Source organism: Ruditapes philippinarum, unplaced genomic scaffold (genome assembly GCF_026571515.1).
Source record: "Ruditapes philippinarum isolate M1 unplaced genomic scaffold, ASM2657151v2 ctg4754_1_1_1_1, whole genome shotgun sequence".
NCBI lineage: Eukaryota > Metazoa > Mollusca > Bivalvia > Venerida > Veneridae > Ruditapes > Ruditapes philippinarum.
Window position 1 is genome coordinate 1,889 of NW_026853502.1, and position 20,865 is coordinate 22,753.

The 20,865-nt window shown below is 32.6% G+C and overlaps 3 protein-coding genes and 1 long non-coding RNA gene across 4 annotated transcripts; 1 reads left to right on the forward strand and 3 right to left on the reverse strand.

Moving 5' to 3' along the window:
• Positions 1-565: 565 nt before the first annotated feature.
• LOC132737071 (L-xylulose reductase-like) lies at positions 566-2,399 on the forward strand (the record flags this gene model as incomplete). Its single annotated transcript, XM_060724311.1, is given in 4 exon segments — positions 566-608; positions 1,175-1,339; positions 1,573-1,690; positions 2,070-2,399. Coding segments are annotated over 4 exon segments (430 nt in total), but the record flags the coding sequence as incomplete, so codon positions are not given.
• Positions 2,400-9,611: 7,212 nt separating this feature from the next.
• LOC132737074 (uncharacterized) lies at positions 9,612-11,695 on the reverse strand. Its single transcript, XM_060724313.1, has 5 exons — positions 11,543-11,695; positions 11,133-11,249; positions 10,550-10,596; positions 10,100-10,206; positions 9,612-9,822 (listed from the first exon to the last, which is right to left on the reverse strand). Exons 2-5 carry the CDS (start codon positions 11,222-11,224, stop codon positions 9,697-9,699), a joined length of 372 nt encoding a protein of 123 aa, XP_060580296.1. The 5' UTR covers positions 11,225-11,249; positions 11,543-11,695; the 3' UTR covers positions 9,612-9,696.
• A 2,464-nt stretch (positions 11,696-14,159) lies between these two features.
• On the reverse strand, positions 14,160-15,034 carry LOC132737073 (heavy metal-binding protein HIP-like). Its single transcript, XM_060724312.1, has 2 exons — positions 14,840-15,034; positions 14,160-14,583 (listed from the first exon to the last, which is right to left on the reverse strand). The coding sequence occupies exons 1-2, from the start codon at positions 14,997-14,999 to the stop codon at positions 14,186-14,188; spliced, it is 558 nt and encodes a 185-aa protein (XP_060580295.1). The 5' UTR covers positions 15,000-15,034; the 3' UTR covers positions 14,160-14,185.
• A 1,178-nt stretch (positions 15,035-16,212) lies between these two features.
• Positions 16,213-20,194, reverse strand: LOC132737075 (uncharacterized). The gene is made up of 3 exons (XR_009626676.1): positions 17,874-20,194; positions 17,043-17,149; positions 16,213-16,740 (listed from the first exon to the last, which is right to left on the reverse strand). It is a non-coding gene; the product is annotated as an uncharacterized LOC132737075 (long non-coding RNA).
• Positions 20,195-20,865: the final 671 nt, after the last annotated feature.

The following is a 20,865-nucleotide window of genomic DNA, read 5'->3' on the forward strand; positions in this document are numbered from 1 at the left end:
ATCCTACATGCACATACATGCCTATACTAGTAGTCCGACAGGTTCTGTATCTGAAGATATAACAAATATAGAGACTTCATACAATGTATTTATTGTACTCATTATTTCAATCATTTTTTTTAGTGTTTGAAGTCTTAAGATAGCCAGTTAAATTGAAATAAATAACTAAATGATATGCATGCTGGTGTTCATTTCCTTGCTGTATCTACCACAGTTGTAAGTAACGATTATTATCAGTGTAGACACTGGAATAATGTGTTATAATAATGCATCTTAGTTTATATTTCACTGACAGCATGAGGAAACAACCCTGAACGTCTCAACCGAACACAATTTTGCATGGGTCACGGAAGAGAAACATAAATATTTTCATTTTTGGCCTTTCTTATTATTCTTATTTATATAAATTCAACATCTCAAGAGTAAATCACTATTTGCAACGTCAGCGACAACGCAAACGTCTATTGACGTCATTTCTTTTTTTTAAATGACGTTTATGTTTTTTTTCTCATAGCGGAGGTCAGTTGTCGTGATAGTGTCTTTATATACACATTTGTATTTTCAGGGTATTCAGTGTCAATTTCCAGGCATTAGTTAACGTTTCACAGGTTTGTTTAGTTTTGCATGACTTTAAATTCTAGGCTTATCGCACTCGCTCTGAATGTTGTAAGATTTCTCTTCATTTGATTCTTAAACGTCGGTAAGCGTCTCTTAACATATTAAAAAATGTCGTTTATATTATTATTATTTCCTGATTATTTGATAAATTTTAATAAGTGATAGAATTTCATTTATTTTGGAAGATATGTATCAGTGAAAACAAAAATTGACACCAATCAATTGATAAAATTTATGTTTAATAAATTCAGGTTTGAGTAAATGAATACCCTGTAAGTATTTTTCGATTCCCGTTATGGACACAATGAAATATATCACATAATATGTGATATTAACCTTTTGTGTCCTTTTCTAGGATAAGAACTTTGTATTTCCGTTTCCCAAATAACTTTTTCTTCGTGAATGATTCTGTAATAACGCTTCATTTAAAGCAAGAAAATACTGATATATGTTCCATTTTTACAATTATTTAGTGGCATTAAATAGAGTAATCCTCAAAATACTACATGTAATTCAGGCTATTTTCCATATTGTGATTTATATTAATATATTTTAGGTCGTTGCCAAGGGGATGATAGAGAGAGGAGAAGGTGGGGCTATTGTTAACATCTCAAGCATGACGACCAATGTCGCGTTCCCCGAGCACACATCATACTGTTCATCAAAGGGGGCTGTCGATACACTTACAAGAGTTATGGCACTTGAACTTGGGCCACATCAGGTAAATGCCTGATTTCGCGCGTTGTTAGTTTTCATCTACGCGTATTATTCATGTTAATGTGTTAATGATTTTGATTTTTGGCATATGCTTCTTTCATAATATTTATCATGTCGTAAATGCACGTATTTAGTAATTGAAATATTGTCAATTAGAGCAAGTCAGAGAATGTTCCACATTTGAAGCTTGTTTTAAAAATTAATTTGTACATAAAGATTGTTTATAACATTTTTTAGATCCGTGTAAATGCCATCCATCCAACTATTGTGATGACAGACATGGGCAGACGAGCCTGGGAAGACCCGAAGAAACACATGAAATATCTCGTTCGAACACCAATGGGGCATTTTGCTGGTAATTATATTGTTTCTTTCGAAGTACACACATAGGACAAATAGATCGAAAACCAACACAAGTTTAAATATAAAAAAATACATGTAATTTATCACATGGATATATTGATTAAATCAATAAAATCATTGTCCATACAAATGTTATACATGCATATACATTCTAGTTTTTTCTTCTAACAAATGTTGAATTAGTTAAATCAATCTTTAACCAAGAAAGGAAATGTAGCAATCAAAAATAAGATATAAATCTCTAAAATACGCACATGTTCACAAAATTGGCTTCAGTTGTGGAATTGTACTTTGAGTTTTAATGTAAAATATTAATATTAACACACCTTCTGTATTAGATATGTATTTATTCTCTTACTGGTGTTTTCCAGAGCCCACGGATGTTTCGGATGGAACGGTGTTCTTGCTGAGTGACATGGCGAAAATGATTAACGGCACGATCTTGCATATTGATGGTGGTCTCACTTCCAACTAACTTAATGTATAATCCAAAATAGACACTGTTAGAATTTTAATTTGCGAGACATTTATTCTTTAAGTAAAATGATTTATCATTTGGACGAAAATTTTGTCATAAAAACATTTATAATAGAGTATATCACGGTTTTAATTACAGCCGTGAGTATATCTACTGTATTTGCCATGTAGCGCTTTATTTCCGCTAGTTTAAAACTCTTAAAAAATATACGATATACAATGTAGTTTCCTTCTTTTTTCCGAAAAAGGTACACTAATATACACTATGTCTTATTTAAGTTATTTTTAGTATACATATCATTCGAATAACAATTCGAATAAAATAAATGGCAGAGGATATATTAACATTTGATACCCACCATTACCCACCGATATTTTGTGAAAGGTAATGATGTTTTACGGCCTGTTTTGCATTTGTTATTTGATAAAATATATGAGGACGTCTATTTCAATCTGTCAAGTTTCGTTCTTCACAAATCAGTGCGATTATTACGGACTGCACAGATGTGGAAATGTGTTCCAAAGTTAGCATGAGTACGGTCATTAAAATGACCTTTTTTGAAACGTTGTCAATTTAGACTGTGTGTACATTTTAAGAAAAACTCATATATATCCCCCCCCACACACACATAAAAAAGCAACAAACAAACAGATGACGGTAAGGTTGTTTTTTACAAAAGAAATCAGATGTTCACAGACGGACCAACGACACACAGTGATTCCAGTATATAGCCCCATCTACTGTCCTTTGTGATCTTGTAAATGACTCATCAATTGAAAGGGTACATTAATTTTGCAATTTGTAAGAAAATTTAAGGTGTTACTAGTTACGACTTTTATGGATGACAAGGACTAGAATCTTTTAAAACTGTATTAATTAAATACATGTATGATTAGATATTTGTTTAAAGATGAAACATTAAGATGTTTTATCATTTCTTAAGACAAGATTAATTGATCAATTTATACAGAACTGGAACTGTAAGATTATCAAACTCTAGAGCTTTGACTTAGTAGCTAGTATGTTTGTAAAACAGTTAACTAGTAGCCTGGGATTCAGGCGTTGATATTTTTTTATTTATTCATAACTTACGCGCTATTTCATACTCGATCGTCATAGATAACACAACATCTCTGGTTTTGATAGTATGTCGATTTGCCGAACAGAAGCACATAAAAAATCGACAGACTGGAACCCAGGCAAGTTAACTAGCACAAACCTCGATATGCCACGCTTTATATTTAGTAAATTATATTAGACTATTTTCATGAAATATATACTGAATATAAATTGACCAGTTGTAGGAAATTTTTCACAACTTGTGACCTTCTAATAACATAATATGATGATATTAAGCTCTTAATCAGTTAAACATCTGATCAGTAGATTGAGAAAAAAAATAGCTGGATGGCGTAGCTGGAGCTTATGGGGATCACCCCACAGGGTTTGAAAGGTTGATTCAATTTTCTATATGAAATACGAAGTATCCAGTCTACTTAGCCAGCCACGATATACAGGCAGAAAATTTACCAATATATACCTTAAGACACAAGTTGCGTAAAAAATACTGACGTAGTCCGCAAAGTATATAGGCTAAATTTAGAAATCGATTTAATTAGTTCGAACAATCGCATCTTCTCGGCCAATTCCGTCAAACTTCGGGTTATTCTGTTTTATCTGAGAAATTCAACACGAGAAATAAAAATAATCACTATGCATATAGCGTCAAAACGGCTGATGAAAATTCAGGAGGGGAAAGACATTTAATTCCTGTACAAGTTCTTTGTCATACATTCAGATTTTTTTCATTTAAATATACCATCAAGGAGTGTTACTGATATGTATACGAAAAACCTATAGATGTGTGCATGTACAGTTTTACTAAGTACATACTCGTATATCTAACTGCAATAATTTTAATTGTGCTATATATTCATACTTTATTTTTGTCTCATTCGTATTAATTGTTCATTTTTAGACATTTGTACAAATGCATTATCTACCGTTTTAGCCTTATCAAATAATGATTGTCGCAAGTCATCGTACACAAAGCAATCAAGAATGACATGGCTTTCGTCTTCAATACTGTCACAGAACTGGCATTTTCGTTCCAATACATCTAAGCCTTCGTAACGCCCAGTTTCTATGCGTAAAGGCGCAACACCACAACGAAACTTGCTAAATGCAGTGCGATGACAAGGAGGCATAATGAGTTTACAATATAATTCTGTCTCATATTCTGTTTTAAACAGTCGATATGTACGCAACTTATTGCCACCACGACCAGAAGGACCTGTGACACTATTCAAAGATTCGAGCCAGTTTAAAACACATTTTTCTTGCAATTTAGTTGTAACAATATTCACTATAGTATGTTTTGGAATGGAAATTCTTATATTACTATATTGGTGCGCATTACAATTTTTTAACATATCATTAACATAGAAAAATCAAAGCACTGAAAGTACTGAAGTATACATTGCTTGATAATGTAATCCATTTTTGTCATCAAAGCCATGTTGATTTTAACCTACTGACCTCGAAAACAATAGGGATTATCTTCTGACCAAGACCAATGTCCCTAACAAGTGATTCACATGCACCAAGGCTTTTTTCTTCAAAAGTCATTTATGAGTCAAGGAAGTTGAATGTTCCATCTGTATTGCTAGGGCAAGCTGATAGATGAGCAATAAAGAAATCATTTTTTTGAAACACCCGTTAAATGGACTGCAGTATAGAATATTGAAACAGTCATATTGAGTTTCCAGTGATGCTGATAAAATACATGATCTGGCTTGAACTCTATACATAGTCAATTAACTGAATCATCCTACAAGAATTAATTACCAAATTATAGTACATCTATGTACTGTACTTTGATGCATTAATAAATATATTCCGGTGTGTTGTATTAATCTCTACACATTAATTTTCAAATGCATTACTTTATCGTTAATTAATAATAATGAAATCTATAATCACAACAATTCAAATGTACTGTAATATTTTCATTATTCAATAATTGTTACATATAGTCTTCATGAACAACCTTTCCAAGAAATCCATTTAAATTGGACAGCAAGTTAACAAGGGTTTTTCCATAATCAGGTTGTGTTACCAACTTCTTAACTTTAGATGAACCATTGAGCTAAAACATTTTTTTCTATTTTTTGGCTACTGTAACATACTTCTGATTTTCAACCAAGGTGATCCATGTTTAAACTCGAGCAAAACCTGTCACACACATTCTTACGATGTTGTGTGACAATTGGGACAAAAGTGTGACCAGTAGAGTGTTAACAAACTAAATGACCAGCAGATTGTTAACAACTGTAATGTCGGCGTCGGATACACATGGTTGATTAACATTTAACATGACATAACTGATAAATGTAAATGGTTCGGCCGTGGGTATCCGACGATGCTAAATGTGGACAGACCAGAGTTGACATAAGATGGATGGCCGACATTCAACAATCTAAAACCTCACCTAGCCTGGGATTCAGGTGTTGATAGTTTTTGCTTATTCATAACATTTTTTTTGTTCATAACATATGCGCTTAATATTCCTTATTCGTTCGTCGTTTTGATAGTGTCGATTTTGCCAAACAGAAACCAAACAAAAAATCGACAGACTGGAACCCAGGCTAACCTCACCCTGAGCCAACCTATAAGTTTCACCACTGACTTTTTCATACTGTACTTATTACAAAAAATAACTGACATTTTACAAAGGTAATAAATTCTATGTCATAGTTATTCATTTAAACGGTTGAAAAATGTATTTAGCAGCATTTTTTTAAAAATATATCTAGTATTTTATTGCAAGTAAAATGTGTTGTTTGTTTATTTATTTTTTCTATGTTTTTGACGCTAGGCAGTATCATAGCCGATAAACAATTTCATACAATGTTTATTACAAAAATATTACTGATATTTTTCATTGCTTACACATATAATGTTATAATCATTCATTTAGACGGTCGAATTTTTTTTTTTTTGGGGGGGGGGGGGGGGGGGGCTTTTCCATGTTATTGACGCTAGACCGTTACGTAGCCGAAAAACATTTTCATGCTGTATTTATAAAAATACACATCACTGACATTTTACATTGGTAATAAAAGAAAGTAATATATAGTTATTCATTTAAAAGGTTGAAAAAAATAGCGGCTCTTGTTTTAACTACGACTATTTTAATGCCCGTAAAAGTGTGTTTTCCGGCTTTTCCATGTTTTTTTTGACGCTAGACTGTTACTTTGCCAAAAAACACTTACATATCGCATTTAATACAGAATAGAATCATTCTCTAATTTACACTGGTTGCAAAAAGAAAGTAAATTTTAATCATTTAAAGGATAGAAAAAAGTAGATAAAACTTATTTTGTAGGAATTATACCAATTGTATATATCATCGATTTAAAACTGATATTATTGAACCCATTTCATCAAGTAACTGACAAAAATTGTTTATATTGCTGAATTAATATTTCTTTGTATTTTAAGTGTTTTTCGGTATTTTCTGGTGTTTTCGGCAATTAATATAAGCAGATTAAAATAACATAATGTATTTATTTCTTAATGCTTACACTGATTTACAGTTTCAAATGATTATTTCTTCTCGTCGAATCTTGCCACATGTGCCTATATTTAGCTCCATACTCTGGCTTAATCGTCAATATCTCAAGTTCGACGAATTGTAATGGGTCGAACGGTCGAGCGGCCGAATCTTTATTTTTACCCGTACTGAATCAGGCAATCTTCGCTGAATTTCGAAACATATTTCCTTTAAAAAATCTAAGGCATACAAAAGTGAAAGGAAAATCATGTGTAAAAAAAGGTATTCAAAAGAATAGCTTACGAAATTTCTATTTTTCGAAGTCACGATAATTGCCAGTTTTTTAAAAAAAAAAACAAAACATTTTCCGGTATACGCTGGTAAATTTTGTGACGGAGCACCATACTCATTTTGTAAAACATTTTAGGGCAATTTTATTGCATAAATGTAAATCAGGAATTTTATTTGATTTAATATCTATCTGAGATGTTTCGTCCATTTATATAATACACCGATATACACTTTCAGAACTAGCAGGCGACAGCTATTCTTATCATTGCGTATCTCACCGTATAAATCGCATGTAAAATGGTCTGACATATGGTAGGTTTAACAGTTAATTTAAATACTTTGGAGTCAAAAGATGTATTGAAGTTTATACTGTGTGATGAAGCTAAGATTTTCTATTGGTGTAATACATTTTAAATTCGGACATTTAATCACAACAAACTAGCGGTTTAAAAAAAGCTTATTTTGTATTGTTTTAGCATAAGCGGTATCGATTTTACTCTGACGACTTACTATATTTACGATGTATTCATTCATGCTAGCAAGCGCATGCGTATATGCGAAGTTTAACGCGTAGGTATAAACGTACGATTTTATCAATGAACTGTTATTTTCTGTTTTCTTTAAAGGAAATATAGAGTCTTTTACTTCATGAAAATGAACGATTTGGAACTTTCAAAGCATTTAAACAACTTTGCAAACACTATTTTAATGATGTGTAGTCGGAATACTGCAGAATGAAGAACTAGTTTCTGTTGTTCGGTAAAACATAAACCTGTAACGATTTCTGAGACATAGCTTATAACTCTGTATACATTGCAAGCAATGTATACAACCAGTTCTTACATGATCTATTTGCTGCAGATGCAGTACAAAGTGCAACTCGTTTGTTTACTCCACAATCAAGCATATAAGAGACTCTAGATAAATGAATAGCAATGGATTTCCACTGTCTGATTTCTGGGGATATCCATCCCATTTCACCGGAAACCGCGACGTTAGGCGTATATATATCTACCGACACCTAAAAAGAAACGCATAGCGCGAAACTGCACTGCGTTAACGCACGAGTAAGAGCGATAACCCCAGATAGCAGAACCATAACTGATTGTTGGCCAAACAGTAGAATCATATAGGTGGGTAAATACATCGTACGGAAGACCACCAGACGATTTACATTTAGCAATAAGAAGGACAAGAGCCCGACTTGCACTTTGAGCTACAACCTTTGCAGTAACATTGAAATCTAAGTGCTCTTGCAACATTAATCCCAAATACATATATCTATCAACGATATTAAGTGTGTGAACACCACATATAAAACTGAACGATGTTCTACATACAGATAAAGGTCTAAAATGGACAATTTGACTTTTACTACTATTTATAAACATATCGTTGGTGCTACACCAGTTGTTAAGTGCATTTAATAAACATTGCAAATCTTTCTCATCTTTTGCCAACAAGACAATATCATCTGCATAAAGTAACATACATATTTATCAGATCCATAGTCAACACCAATATCAAGAGATTTCAGGTAAACAGCAAGATCATTTATATATAAATTAAACAAAAGGGGAGATAATATACAGCCTTGACGTAATCCAGACTTAACAGTAAACCAATCAGTATGTTTAGAGTTAATTCTTACACATGAATATACAGAATCATACAAAGATTGTACAGCACCTAACATTTTACCTTTTATACCTATGTCATACAATTTTTTCCATAGTAAATCTCTATTTATATAATCATATGCCTTTTTAAAATCAATAAAAGCAGCAAATGTAGACTGTTTACGTTTTTTTCCTAGTATCAATTATATTTGTTAGCGTAAATAAATGATCAATAGTGCTTCTTTTCTTTCTAAACCCATTCTGTTCGTCAACAATGACATTTCGATTTTCAGCCCAGTTACTTAGTCTATTATTTAATATAGCACAATCGAGTTTATAAACAGAACAAGTTAAAGAAATTCCCCTATATGATAATGGGTTCCTTGGATCCATAGGATGATCGTCTTTTATTTCACACAGACACAGTTGTTATAGTAACTAAAATTTTATTTTCTTCATTTCAAAGTTAATATTGTAACATATAATAAACAGACTTCTTTAAGAATTTGAAGGAAATCTTCGAAAGTAATATGATCCAATGCCCAAACAAATAAAAACTGAACTAAGGATATAGATCAGTGTGGAAACGAGTTTTTTTTTACCAAATATTCTGTTAACTAGGTGTTATTGTTATAAATCTTTATGTTGTATTTGTGCTCGTATTTGTTCTTGAAATTCTCTTTGCCTTTATATTTTATATACCTTTGTAATATTATGGGTATTAAGTGTTAGTTACAAGGATAATTTCAATGTATTTCAATGCAAAAGAGATAACTGAAAAAGGAAAATGAAGTGCTTTAGTACGACGACCCATATGTATTTCCAGAGTTCACCTTCCATGCAGGAAGTGAGGGCCGTGGTTCATAAAGGAAAACTATACCCTTTTCAGCCATTGTTAACAAAATTCAGAAATTGTGTTAATTTTTTGGGTCAGAACAACTCATTTTTTTTACATAAAAGTAAACATCATTTATTTCATAATAATTATGTGATGCAAATGAAATTCGACATGACAAGCGGTCGTGAACTTGATGTTAAATGAATGTCAACATGATTCAAACGGCCGGTGCTTCGGTGGCTGCATCAGCCGGGGCTTCCTCGGTGGTCACTTCACAAGCTGGGTTGTTCTCCCATTCAGAAACGCCTTCGGGAGCGCCTACAAATTCCACATTTTCAGCACACTGTAAAGAAAGAATAAAAAAACAAAATCTCAAATATTTAACATGAAATCAAGAATTAATGAAGTACGTGACAACTACAGATAATTTAATAGTAATGTTTTAGTGTTTCAATGATTGTTTTTCACAGAAGTAACCGTATATGATGATCTAAGCGGTAGCTTTCACACTTAAACGAGAGCATCTAGTGAAAGATGATGAAGGACCAAGAAAGATATTGTACAAAACAAGTTTTTATTAGCAGAGGAAATAACTTAATTAGAGATAGTTGTGATATTACCTCTAGCAACATTCCTTTCTCGTCGGGAGTTTCACCACAATGACATTTTCTGCCGTAAACTTCTGACTCGGAACCCGCCGGCATAAATGTGTCGTACAACATGCAACCTAAAAGTAACAAACATATTGAGTAAGTGAAATGTTACTGTAGAGTAGTTCTTGAACATAAAACTAATGGTTTCAGCAGATATAGAAAAGTCCTAAATTAACAAACATTTTCGTGTTACTGTTATCATTCTGTCGTACATATATGCAACGATTTTATTTATAATTTAATCATGAAACAATTACACAATGAAATTGTAATTTTAAATTTCAGCTATCTTTATATCATCGTATAATGAAAATATGTAATCATTACTTATTTATAGAACATTATCATTATTTTATTGTATTTTTTGCTTGATGTACTTTCTAATATTGTCTGCAATATGATTAAACGTATACGTACCCTCTGTGCATGCACCGTCAATGCAAATACTTCCACAAGGGCAATCTCTGCAAAATAAATAGGCATTATTATGTATGGCAATATTTAATAGATCTTAGTTATAACATTTTTTTCTGTTCTCATATTCATAAATTTATGTTTTCAATATATGTCTGCATATCTCCTCCATACTTTACTGGGCGGCCAGTATTCACCGGATAAAATATTCATTGGTATCTAATATAGAAATATGAATTTCAAATTTAGCGAGAGGTGCATACAAAATCACCATCGCTTAACCTTCTATTCAAGCCCTTGAATAATTTTTAGGAAAATTTTACTTTGTGTTCTTACTTAACTCATGTGCTTTACTTAACACAGATATTTTTCAAAGATATGACCACAAGATAATGACAACAATGGGATTTTACAGTTTTTTTGGATTTGTTGGAACAATTCGCCAGTCAAAGCTTTATACTCCCAAACTTTTTGGCATTAAGTAACATGCATTGTTAGAAATGGGAAAATAAAATAACATACCCGATTGAATCGTGGTTGTGATCCGGTTGTTGAGTCAACCAGTTTAAAATGCATGTGTACTTACTTAAGTTCGGTGCAGGAATTGTCTTCATCCTCATCAGCAACAACAAAAGCAACAGCAACAACAAACAACAATACGAATGTTAAACGTACCATCTTTATCTCAAAGCTTACGGTATAACTGAAATTATAGAATAATAAAATGTGTGAAGAAAATATGTCAATTTTGTAAAAAAAATGAAAGTATTTTTTGTTTAAGGAGTTGTCATACATTTGTGAATACATATTTGAGTTTAAAATATGCTATCCCACAACACACGCAAATAAATGCATAAACATGCATCAACAATTTACGTTCTATATTAGAAATTATCTGAAATTATTTTCTTTTTTCATCTAATATTTCATTTAATGTAAAGTAAGAAAAATGCTCCCACCATACTAGTATGTTTACAAAAATTAAAAAGTACTTACATGTAATCTGAACGATCGTCAACTGAATATTGCTTATATTCAAATGTGTAGATCGAATAGAAACCATTTACTTATATAGTAGATACTTCTTGGACTTCCAAAACCTGTTTCACCATTATGCTCCCGCCCATATGTGGCTTAGCAACAGCTGTATCCATCACCTATATAATGCATTAAACAACATGTGGCGCAAAATTGCACCTTTCCGTACACCCCAGTCAAAATTATATATGGCTATGCTATGTATGTTCATCATATATGACAAGCGTACGTTAAAAATTTCTGTAATCTAGCCTCACATATAATATTTTGATAACATAATGTAATGCTAGGTAGGTAGGACATGTACATTATAAATGTATATGACATTAGTTACAAAGGTTTATATATCTCAGTCTCAACACTTGATCATGTGTATTTTAACTTCTAAAGCTTTTATATATAAAAATTCATAGACCACGCTCCTTCCAATATGCCAAATTAATATCGCCTTGCGCTTAACACCGAACCTTTCGCTCCATCTCTTGCCCTTTGGCTCCACTACTTTCGAAAAATATCGATTTACAAATTTAAGAAATCCTTCAGGTGTAATTTATGTGGCACGAAGGACATGTCATTTCGCCATTATTCTATGCTCTGTTTATTGAAGACATTGAAATATATTTACAAGAAAAAAATCAAAATGGAATAACGTTGAAAGAAGTAACATTAATGCTTCTTATGTATGCAGACGACATGACGATTTTAGGCGAAAGTCCGGATGATCTACAAAGAAATTTAGATTTATTGAGTGAGTACTGTAAATTATGGGGTATTGAAGTTAACACGGACAAGACTAAAGTAACCATCTTCAAAAAGGGAGGAAGACCCAGAAGAAACGAAAAATGGAACTATAATGGTGTTAACTTGGAAACTGTTTCAAATTTTAATTACTGAGGAGTCGTATTTAGCTCGTCTGGAAGTTTCAATTCAAATCAAAACGTTCTAGCTGGTAAAGGTCTTAAAGCTCTGAACTTCTTATTGAACGCTTTGATTTAAAACCAAGTACGTATTGTCAGTTATTTGATGCTTTTGTTGCTTCCATTTTGAACTACTCATGCGAGGTATGGGGAGTAATAAAATCTAAATAATTAGAGCGCATTCATTTAAAGTTTTGTAAAAGGGTTTTAAATGTGAAAATAAGTTCAAGCAATGCTAGCATTTACGGCGAACTAGGAAGGTATCCGTTATTTATTTACCGCTATGTTCGTGCAGTAAAATACTGGTTAAAGATTAACAATTCTGATCACTGTATTCTGAAAGAGCTGTATGAAATATCATTAGAGGATTTTAATAACGGGAAAACAAATTGGACTAGTTATATAAGAAATCTCTTATATTCATACGGTTTTGGTTATGTGTGGGAAAATCCGTTATCAGTACAATCCAATTATTTTCTTATGGAGTTTAAGCAAAGACTGACTGACAGTTATAAACAAGATATAAGCAGTAACAGTGTATTGTGTTCATTATATAGACATATTAAAACTGAATTCGGTTACGAAGAATATTTAAATATCTTGCCGAAAAGCAAACGTTATTTGTTAACAAGACTAAGCATATCGGCACATAATCTTAGGATAGAAACCGGACGATTTGGTAGAAATAGATTAGACAGGAATGAAAGACTTTGTCAAATATGTGAATCAAGCACGGACATAGAAGATGAATACCATTTTGTTCTGGTGTGTAAAAAATATAGTGACTTAAGAAAACAGTATATACCAAAAAAATATTGGAAAAAACCGAGCATGTGGAAATTTTGCGAACTGTTAAAATCAAAGAAAAAATCTGTGTTAAATAATTTGACCTCCTATTTATTTCATGCATCAAAACTTCGCAATGCTAGTACTAACGTATAATATTTATGGCTCATCCTCTACCTTTGATTATAGTTTTGATTATGTCTTGTAGTATTGATGTTTTTCTTCTTTTTTTGTAAATTGTATAATATGTAAAATTATGACTATATAACTATAATATGTTTATGCATGTATATTGACCTATGTTTATATGTATTGCATGTATGGAAGAGGAACGTAAGTTCAATTCCTTATTGTTGAATAAACGTGTTCTGTTCTGTTCTGTTCTTCGAATTTCTTTAAAAAGTGTATTAGGAAAATATCGACCCGTAATAAGACCGGTATGGCATTTTAATGGTTTTTTACAAATCGTCGTTCGCTCCGTCAGGGGAAAAAGTTCTCCCAGGCTTGATATAATTTTCTTTTTGTAACAGCTTAGATCATTGGAAGAAGCCTAAATCAATCCTACACGGAACTACATTTTCCGTTTTTCGAAAAAATACAACTTAAAAGAATAACAAGACAAAAACATAAACAACACTTACAATTATCCGTTTAAATCGGCCTTCCGCTCTATCTCGGAAATGCCGTTCGCTCGTTTTACCGTACACTGGAGGGCGTGATGAAATACATACATGTTGTAAAAACCTACGTGATCAGTCGCAAACAGAGAGAAAGAGATTTCTAACTCTACGAAAGAGAAGATCGATCTTCATGAAACATATTTTATTATAATAAGTATTAGGCGTCTTTCGTTACAGAAATAACAAATTACCAATGCTTAATAATTCTTTACTTTATTCTACATTCTTTGCAACAAAGTCCCAGTGAAACTGTTTATTGTATGTTGTTGATAATGTATGAAGTCGCCGGTTGTTAAGTGGTGCTGAACAAAAACTTCATCTCCAGAGTGCAATTGTGCTACCGTAGTTTCCGATGAACAGTCGTCATAGCTCGCATCTCCCGCCAAAATTCGACCAATCACATCCTTGTTCCTCATAAGGTCAAGGACAATAAAATGGCCACCTGTAGAGCAGATGGAGACGGAGAACAAGTAAGTGCCAGTGTATGGGGCCGAAAATCCTCCAAGAAAAGGATGATAGGCGCCACCAAGATTGAGCTGTACGTCATCAAAAATGATTCTCTCATTCGCTCCAGGGGACACGCTTTTGGTTAAATGTGCCTTGAACGCAATAGGTCCTGAAAATTTCAAAATACAAATGTAGTAAAATTGCGTTTTATATTTTGATCAATTACTACACATCATCAACAGTTAAGTGGCAACGTTTCGAAATTTTCGACTGCTATAAAGTAGACAATGAAGATTATTTTTAAGTGCATAATTGTAAAATTTCGAGCTCTACTGTTCAAAAAATTAGCAGAAGATTAAATCATATAATCATTGCTAATAAATAGTATGTTAGTTTTAAAAATAATAAAAAAAACAACGTTTTACCTGTCTCGCATTTTTCAACCCTGGCAGTCAGATTTGCCAATGTATTGACAATGTCATCTATGCTGGCCTCTTCCAGTAATATTCGGGAATTTCTATCATTCCCGTAGATGCAAGTTATTCCAAAAGCAAAGCAAAATAATAACAGCTTAAGACGCGTCATATTAAAGACAAAGCGGAGTAGAATTTGATTTGATTGTTAACGAATTCTTATTTAGAACAAAGATAAGAGTTGCGTGCATAGCGCTGACATACTTAGTGACATTCAAGTACATGTATCTTGAATGACATACTTTGTAACTGTCTGGGTCGAATGGTTAAGCCTTCTTTTTGCACTCTTGTTTCTCTAAAACCCATAACAATATTTAAATGTTTAAATTGTTTGCTGTTTGAAAATTTAGTCAATCATATAAGATAAATTTTAGCTGTAAAGATATTTGGCAGCTTTGTCAAGTAACGCACTAAGCGATGTAAACGCCGGTAAAACATTGTACGATATTCTGATTCCCACTTTTAATAATGATTTGTTGCAAAATATTTATGCATATCAAAACAAATGTTTTTTGTTTGTATGCGGTGATTTTAACAGCCGCTGTGGTGACACTGGTGGTTTTATTGCTGGAATTGATCATATTGAGCCAAGAATATGATTTTAATACAAACTCATACGGGAACCACCTATACAGTTTCTCATTGATAGCAATATGTACATTCTGAATGGACGAAATTATTCTGTAAATGATTTTACATCTGTGTATACTAAGTCATTAATTAACAAAAATATACAAGAAAAATAAAGATGCATATAGCGTCAAAACGGCTGATGAAAATTCAGGGGGAGGGAAGACATTTAATTCCTGTACATGTTCTTTGTCATACATTCAGATTTTTTTCATTTAAATATACCATCAAGAAGTGTAACTAAAACCTATGTTGATGTGTGTACAATTTCAAATCATGTACAGTTTTACTATACATACTCGTACATCTAACTGCAATAATTTTAATTGTGCTATGATTCGCTGTGGAAATAAAGGATGAAATAAAGGATGAATATCATTTATTTAATCTACAGATAGGATGATCGTCTTTTATTTCACACAGACACAGTTGTTATAGTAACTAAAAATTTATTTTCTTCATTTCAAAGTTAACATTATAATTATAACATATAAAAATCAGACTTCTTTAAGAATTTGAAGGTAATCTTCGGAAGTAATATGATCCAATGCCTAAACAATTAAAAACTGAACTAAGGATATATAGATCAGTGTGGAAACGAGTTAATTTACCAAATATGCTGTTTACGTAGTGTTAATGTTATAAATTTTATCTTGTATTTGTGCTCCTCTTTGTTCTTGAAATAGTCTTTGCCTTTATATTTTATATACCTTTGTAATATTATGGGTATTAAATGTTAGTTTCAAGGATAATTTCATTGTATTTCAATGCCAAAGGGATAACAGAAAAAAAAAAGAAAATGAAGCATTTTTGAACGACGACCCATATCGCATTTCCAGAGTTCACCTTCCATGCTTGAAGTGAGGGCCGTGGTTCATAACAGATTCACAAAGGAAAACTATACCCTTTTCAGCAATTGTTAACAAAATTCAGAAATTGTGTTAATTTTTAAGGTCAGAAAAAATCTTTAAAATAAAACAACTCATTTTTTTTACATAAAAGTAAACATCATTTATTTCATAATAATTATTTGATGCAAATGAAACTCGACATGACATTCGGTCGTGAACTTGATGTTTAATGAATGTCAACATGATTCAAACGGCGGGTGCTTCGGTGGCTGCATCAGCTGGGGCTTCCTCGGCGGTCACTTCACAAGCTAGGTTGTTCTCCCATTCAAAAACCCCTTCGGGAGCGCCTACAAATTCCACATTTTCAGCACACTGTAAAGAAAGAAAAAACAAAAAATAAACAAATTACAATTTTTTTTATTGAATTCACCATATCATATCAAAATCTCAAATATTTAACATGAAATCAAGAATTAATGAAGTAAGTGACAACAGCAGATAATTTAATAGTAATGTTTTAGTGTTTCAATGATTGTTTTTACAGAAGAAAACGTATATGATCTCACACTTAAACGAGGGCATCTAGTGAAAGATGATGAAGGACCAAGAAAGATATTGTACAAAACAAGTTTTTATTAGCAGAGGAAATAACTTAGAGATAGTTGTGATATTACCTCTAGCAACATTCCTTTCTCGTCGGGAGTTTCACCACAATGACATTTTCTGCCGTAAACTTCTGACTCGGAACCAGCCGGCATAAATGTGTCGTACAACATGCAACCTAAAATTAACAAATATTTTGAGTTAGTGAAATGTTACTGTAGAATAATTCTTCAACATGAAACTAATGGGTTTAGCAGATATATAAAAGTCCTAAATTAACAAACATTTTCGTGTTACTGTTATCTGGCGTACATATATGCAACGATTTTATTTGTAATTAAATCATGAAACAATTACACAATGAAATTGTAATTTTAAATTTCGCCATCTATTCAGAAGCTATCTTTATATCATTGTCTAATGAAAATATGTAATAATTACTTATTTATAGAATATTATCATTATGTAATAGAAAGAGCACCGAAACATGAGGCTATCTGATTTGTACGAGGGGGCGTAGCGTAGTGTTCTTTCTCTTTTGTATCATAGTCAAACATAAAAGCACGTTCCCTGTTGTCACAATATGAAAGCCCGACAAAAATGAACCAATGAACGAACATCTGAATGTACGTGACATTTCTGTCGCTTTCCCTTTCTCTGCCCTCACAGTATGTAAACCCCAGCAAAAATGATCCAAACAATGGGCATGCTCTGGAGTGCGGGTAACTAATACCCTTACTCCAGTTACCGCACTGTGCATGTATATGTATACGATTTAACCCTGACACATTTTCAACAGAAAGGTCTCCAAACTATGATACAATTTATTGTATTATCTATTTTGTGTTTGGTGTACTTTCTAATAATGTCTGCAATATGATTAAACGTATACTAGTACATACCCTCTGCGCATGCACCGTCAATGCAAATACTTCCACAAGGGCAATCTCTGCAAAATAAAATGGCGATATTTAATAGATCTTAGTTATGAATAAGGGTGTAACGGTTTACCTGTATACCGATTTATTGCAATATGAAAAAATAAATTTCGTACCGCGGTACGATTTTTGGAAAACCGGTATTTCATAAAAATCATAATTTTAATAATCGCCTTCTAATTTCATACAAATTTCGCATAAAATCTTTTATTGGTGAGTTTTATTGGTGTCAACGTAAGATAAAAATACGCAACAACTAGTACACTTAAAAGTCAATAACGGCCACATAATTTACATATTAAGCGGACCAGGTGTGAAAGGTCCCGCACGACTAGTTTTATTTCCATCAAATTGTGTGACTCTTACAATGTACTTTCTATTTATTCCTTACATTTTTATCAAGTTTCTACTAAGAATATATACATTTAATAATAATAATATCTAATGTTACTCCATCTTTACATCAAAACATATACACGACAATACGTATTGCAATACACTTTGGCAAAATACAAATACAAGACATTTATATAGCGCAAAAATGTATTAAATATTCGATTGCGCTGTACAGTATTAAGATCATATACACATATGCTTGATCTAGGCACTCCCAAACCCAGTCTCGATGGCACAGACAATCTACAACTCTAGTTGAAAAACAGTCCAAACAAGTATGTTTTAAGTTTGGCCTTAAACTGATTTTCATTGGTAATGTCCGGCCTTCAGATAGTCTGGCAATGAATTCCACCATTTAGGTCCCACAGTAGCCAAAAAATCTATCAGCAAGTTGGTATATCAAACCGAATGTTGCTAGATGATGAGGATCTCAGTCTTTTCCTGTACTGACTCTGGCATTTAGTGAACAATTCACGAAGATACAATGGAGCGGTGCCATTTGCAACACAATAACTTTGTACATGATTCTTGCTCGAATTGGAAGCCAGTGGAGTGATTTATGAATTTCAGCACTGGATTGATAGTAAGCAGCTCCAGTGACAATTCTAGCAGCATAATTCTGCACACGTTGTAATTTATCAAGTTGATAGGCTGGAAAATGACAATATATTGCAATACGGTTTTTGCCGTATTGTTACACCCCTAGGTGAAACTAATCTGTTCATTAGACAGGCATATTTGTGCATCCAGACCTGGTATACAGAAATCTAGATAAGTCATTTACTTATCATATGATAGGTTCTACATATTTTATCATAAAACAGGGCTCACGCTGACAATCGCCATAGTCGCCATTTGCGATTATTTTATAATATTGGCGATTATTTTTGCATTTTGGCTACAAAATCTGGCGATTATTTTTTTATTGTTTATTTATTTTTATTTATTTATTGTTTATATAAGGTGTAAAAATCGATAAAGACTGCAGAAGTCCCAATTAACACCAGCGGGGTAGATTTAATCACGGATTTATGTAATATAAATCCGTGATTTAATTGAGTGTCAACTTTTTATCGGTCACGCATTTTTTAATTGTACAGAACAGTTTTGAAATTCTTCAAGTAATAGTAACCGTACGAGGAATAGGTCTGCCTAGTATTTACAGACCCGGGTGGCGATTTGAAGACCAAGAGAGCGTAGCGATCGAGGTTTTTAAAAGGCCACCGGGTCTGTAAATACTAGGCAGACCTATTCCGAGTGCGGTAACTATCTTACCTACATGCTCTTTTGTTTTTCTATCCATACATCAGTTTTTAACTCAGTATTTATTAATATATTACTCACAAGTAACATATTATTTATGTACTTTATCATGTTTAAGAAAGCATTCCAAAGCCAAGCAAAGATACCATCCGCTACGCTCCTGTAATTCATTCGTTCACAAATCAGGTGTTATTTGAATATTCTCGTGATTTTCGCGGGGTTTCATTAGGTAATGTACTTGTGAGTTGAGTCACAGAAAATGAAAACAGAACTTGTCGAATAGGGAAAGGTAAGATCATTATTTTGATATATGAATACATAACATATTAATAATATAAGCAAATACTGAGGAAGATAAAAATGTTTTCTAATCATAAAAACGGAACACTTTATCTTTATATGTAATAAATTTCATGGTAAATAGATGATCAGGCTATTTCTTATATAATTAAAATATAAAAGGAAAGTAAAAGACGGGGTTATATGATTCAATATTAGTAATACATGTAGTTACACAGTTATGTAAGTTGGGTTTTGTTGTTGTTGATTTTTATGATGGCCGATTTTAAATGTTCTTAGAATTTCATCCATGCTTGGAAGAATTTTCTTTCCGTGTATTCTTAATTAGCATCATCCGTTATAAGACCGCATATGTAAGCACGCGGTCTAGAATGAAAGCGCAAGTCGTATTCTTGGTACTGGTATACAAAATCCAAATTGTAATGTAAAAATAACTGGGACAATGAGAAAAACGGTCTTGAACTATGAACTATACTCTCACTGAAAGTAATATTTTGGGAAAGAAAGATGCAGAAGTTGACTTTGATTCGATATGCACCAATAATATAATCGTCGCATATATCCTATAATGCAGAATTGTTAAAATAATGCAGGATTGTGCAAATTCAGACATAGTTGTGGAAATAACTAGTATCTTATGAAGCTATATAGTTCGGCAAATGTGTTAGGTATACCGAAAAGCAAACTTTAAAGAAAGGCTTTATATGCGTTGTTATACTCATTAATATGGCGAAACACAAAACTTCAACGCCACAGTAGCCAGTTCGTTTTTCTCACAAATAATCTGGAATATAAGTTATGAGGGTACTTACAGCCGTATGCGCTAATTTATTTCGACTAATCTTTAAAATATATATCGACCCTTTTTCCTATTCAAAGTGGTCATTATCCCCCCCTCCCCCACAATTCAGCGTTATTTTACGGTGAATATTGTGTACTGTAATGCACGAGTTTCTCGACTTCACATATTTTCTATTGTATAGAGAACAATAGAACA

Excerpts from the sequence above, each read along its gene's own strand:
- LOC132737074 (XM_060724313.1), bottom strand. The coding sequence starts at position 11,224 with ATGGTACGTTTAACATTCGTATTGTTGTTTGTTGTTGCTGTTGCTTTT. Across the intron at positions 10,207-10,549 it reads TGACGGTGCATGCACAGAGG|GTTGCATGTTGTACGACACA; the intron begins GTACGTATACGT and ends TGTTACTTTTAG. Across the intron at positions 9,823-10,099 it reads AGAAAGGAATGTTGCTAGAG|TGTGCTGAAAATGTGGAATT; the intron begins GTAATATCACAA and ends CTTTCTTTACAG.
- LOC132737073 (XM_060724312.1), bottom strand. The coding sequence starts at position 14,999 with ATGACGCGTCTTAAGCTGTTATTATTTTGCTTTGCTTTTGGAATAACT. Across the intron at positions 14,584-14,839 it reads GGTTGAAAAATGCGAGACAG|GACCTATTGCGTTCAAGGCA; the intron begins GTAAAACGTTGT and ends TGAAATTTTCAG.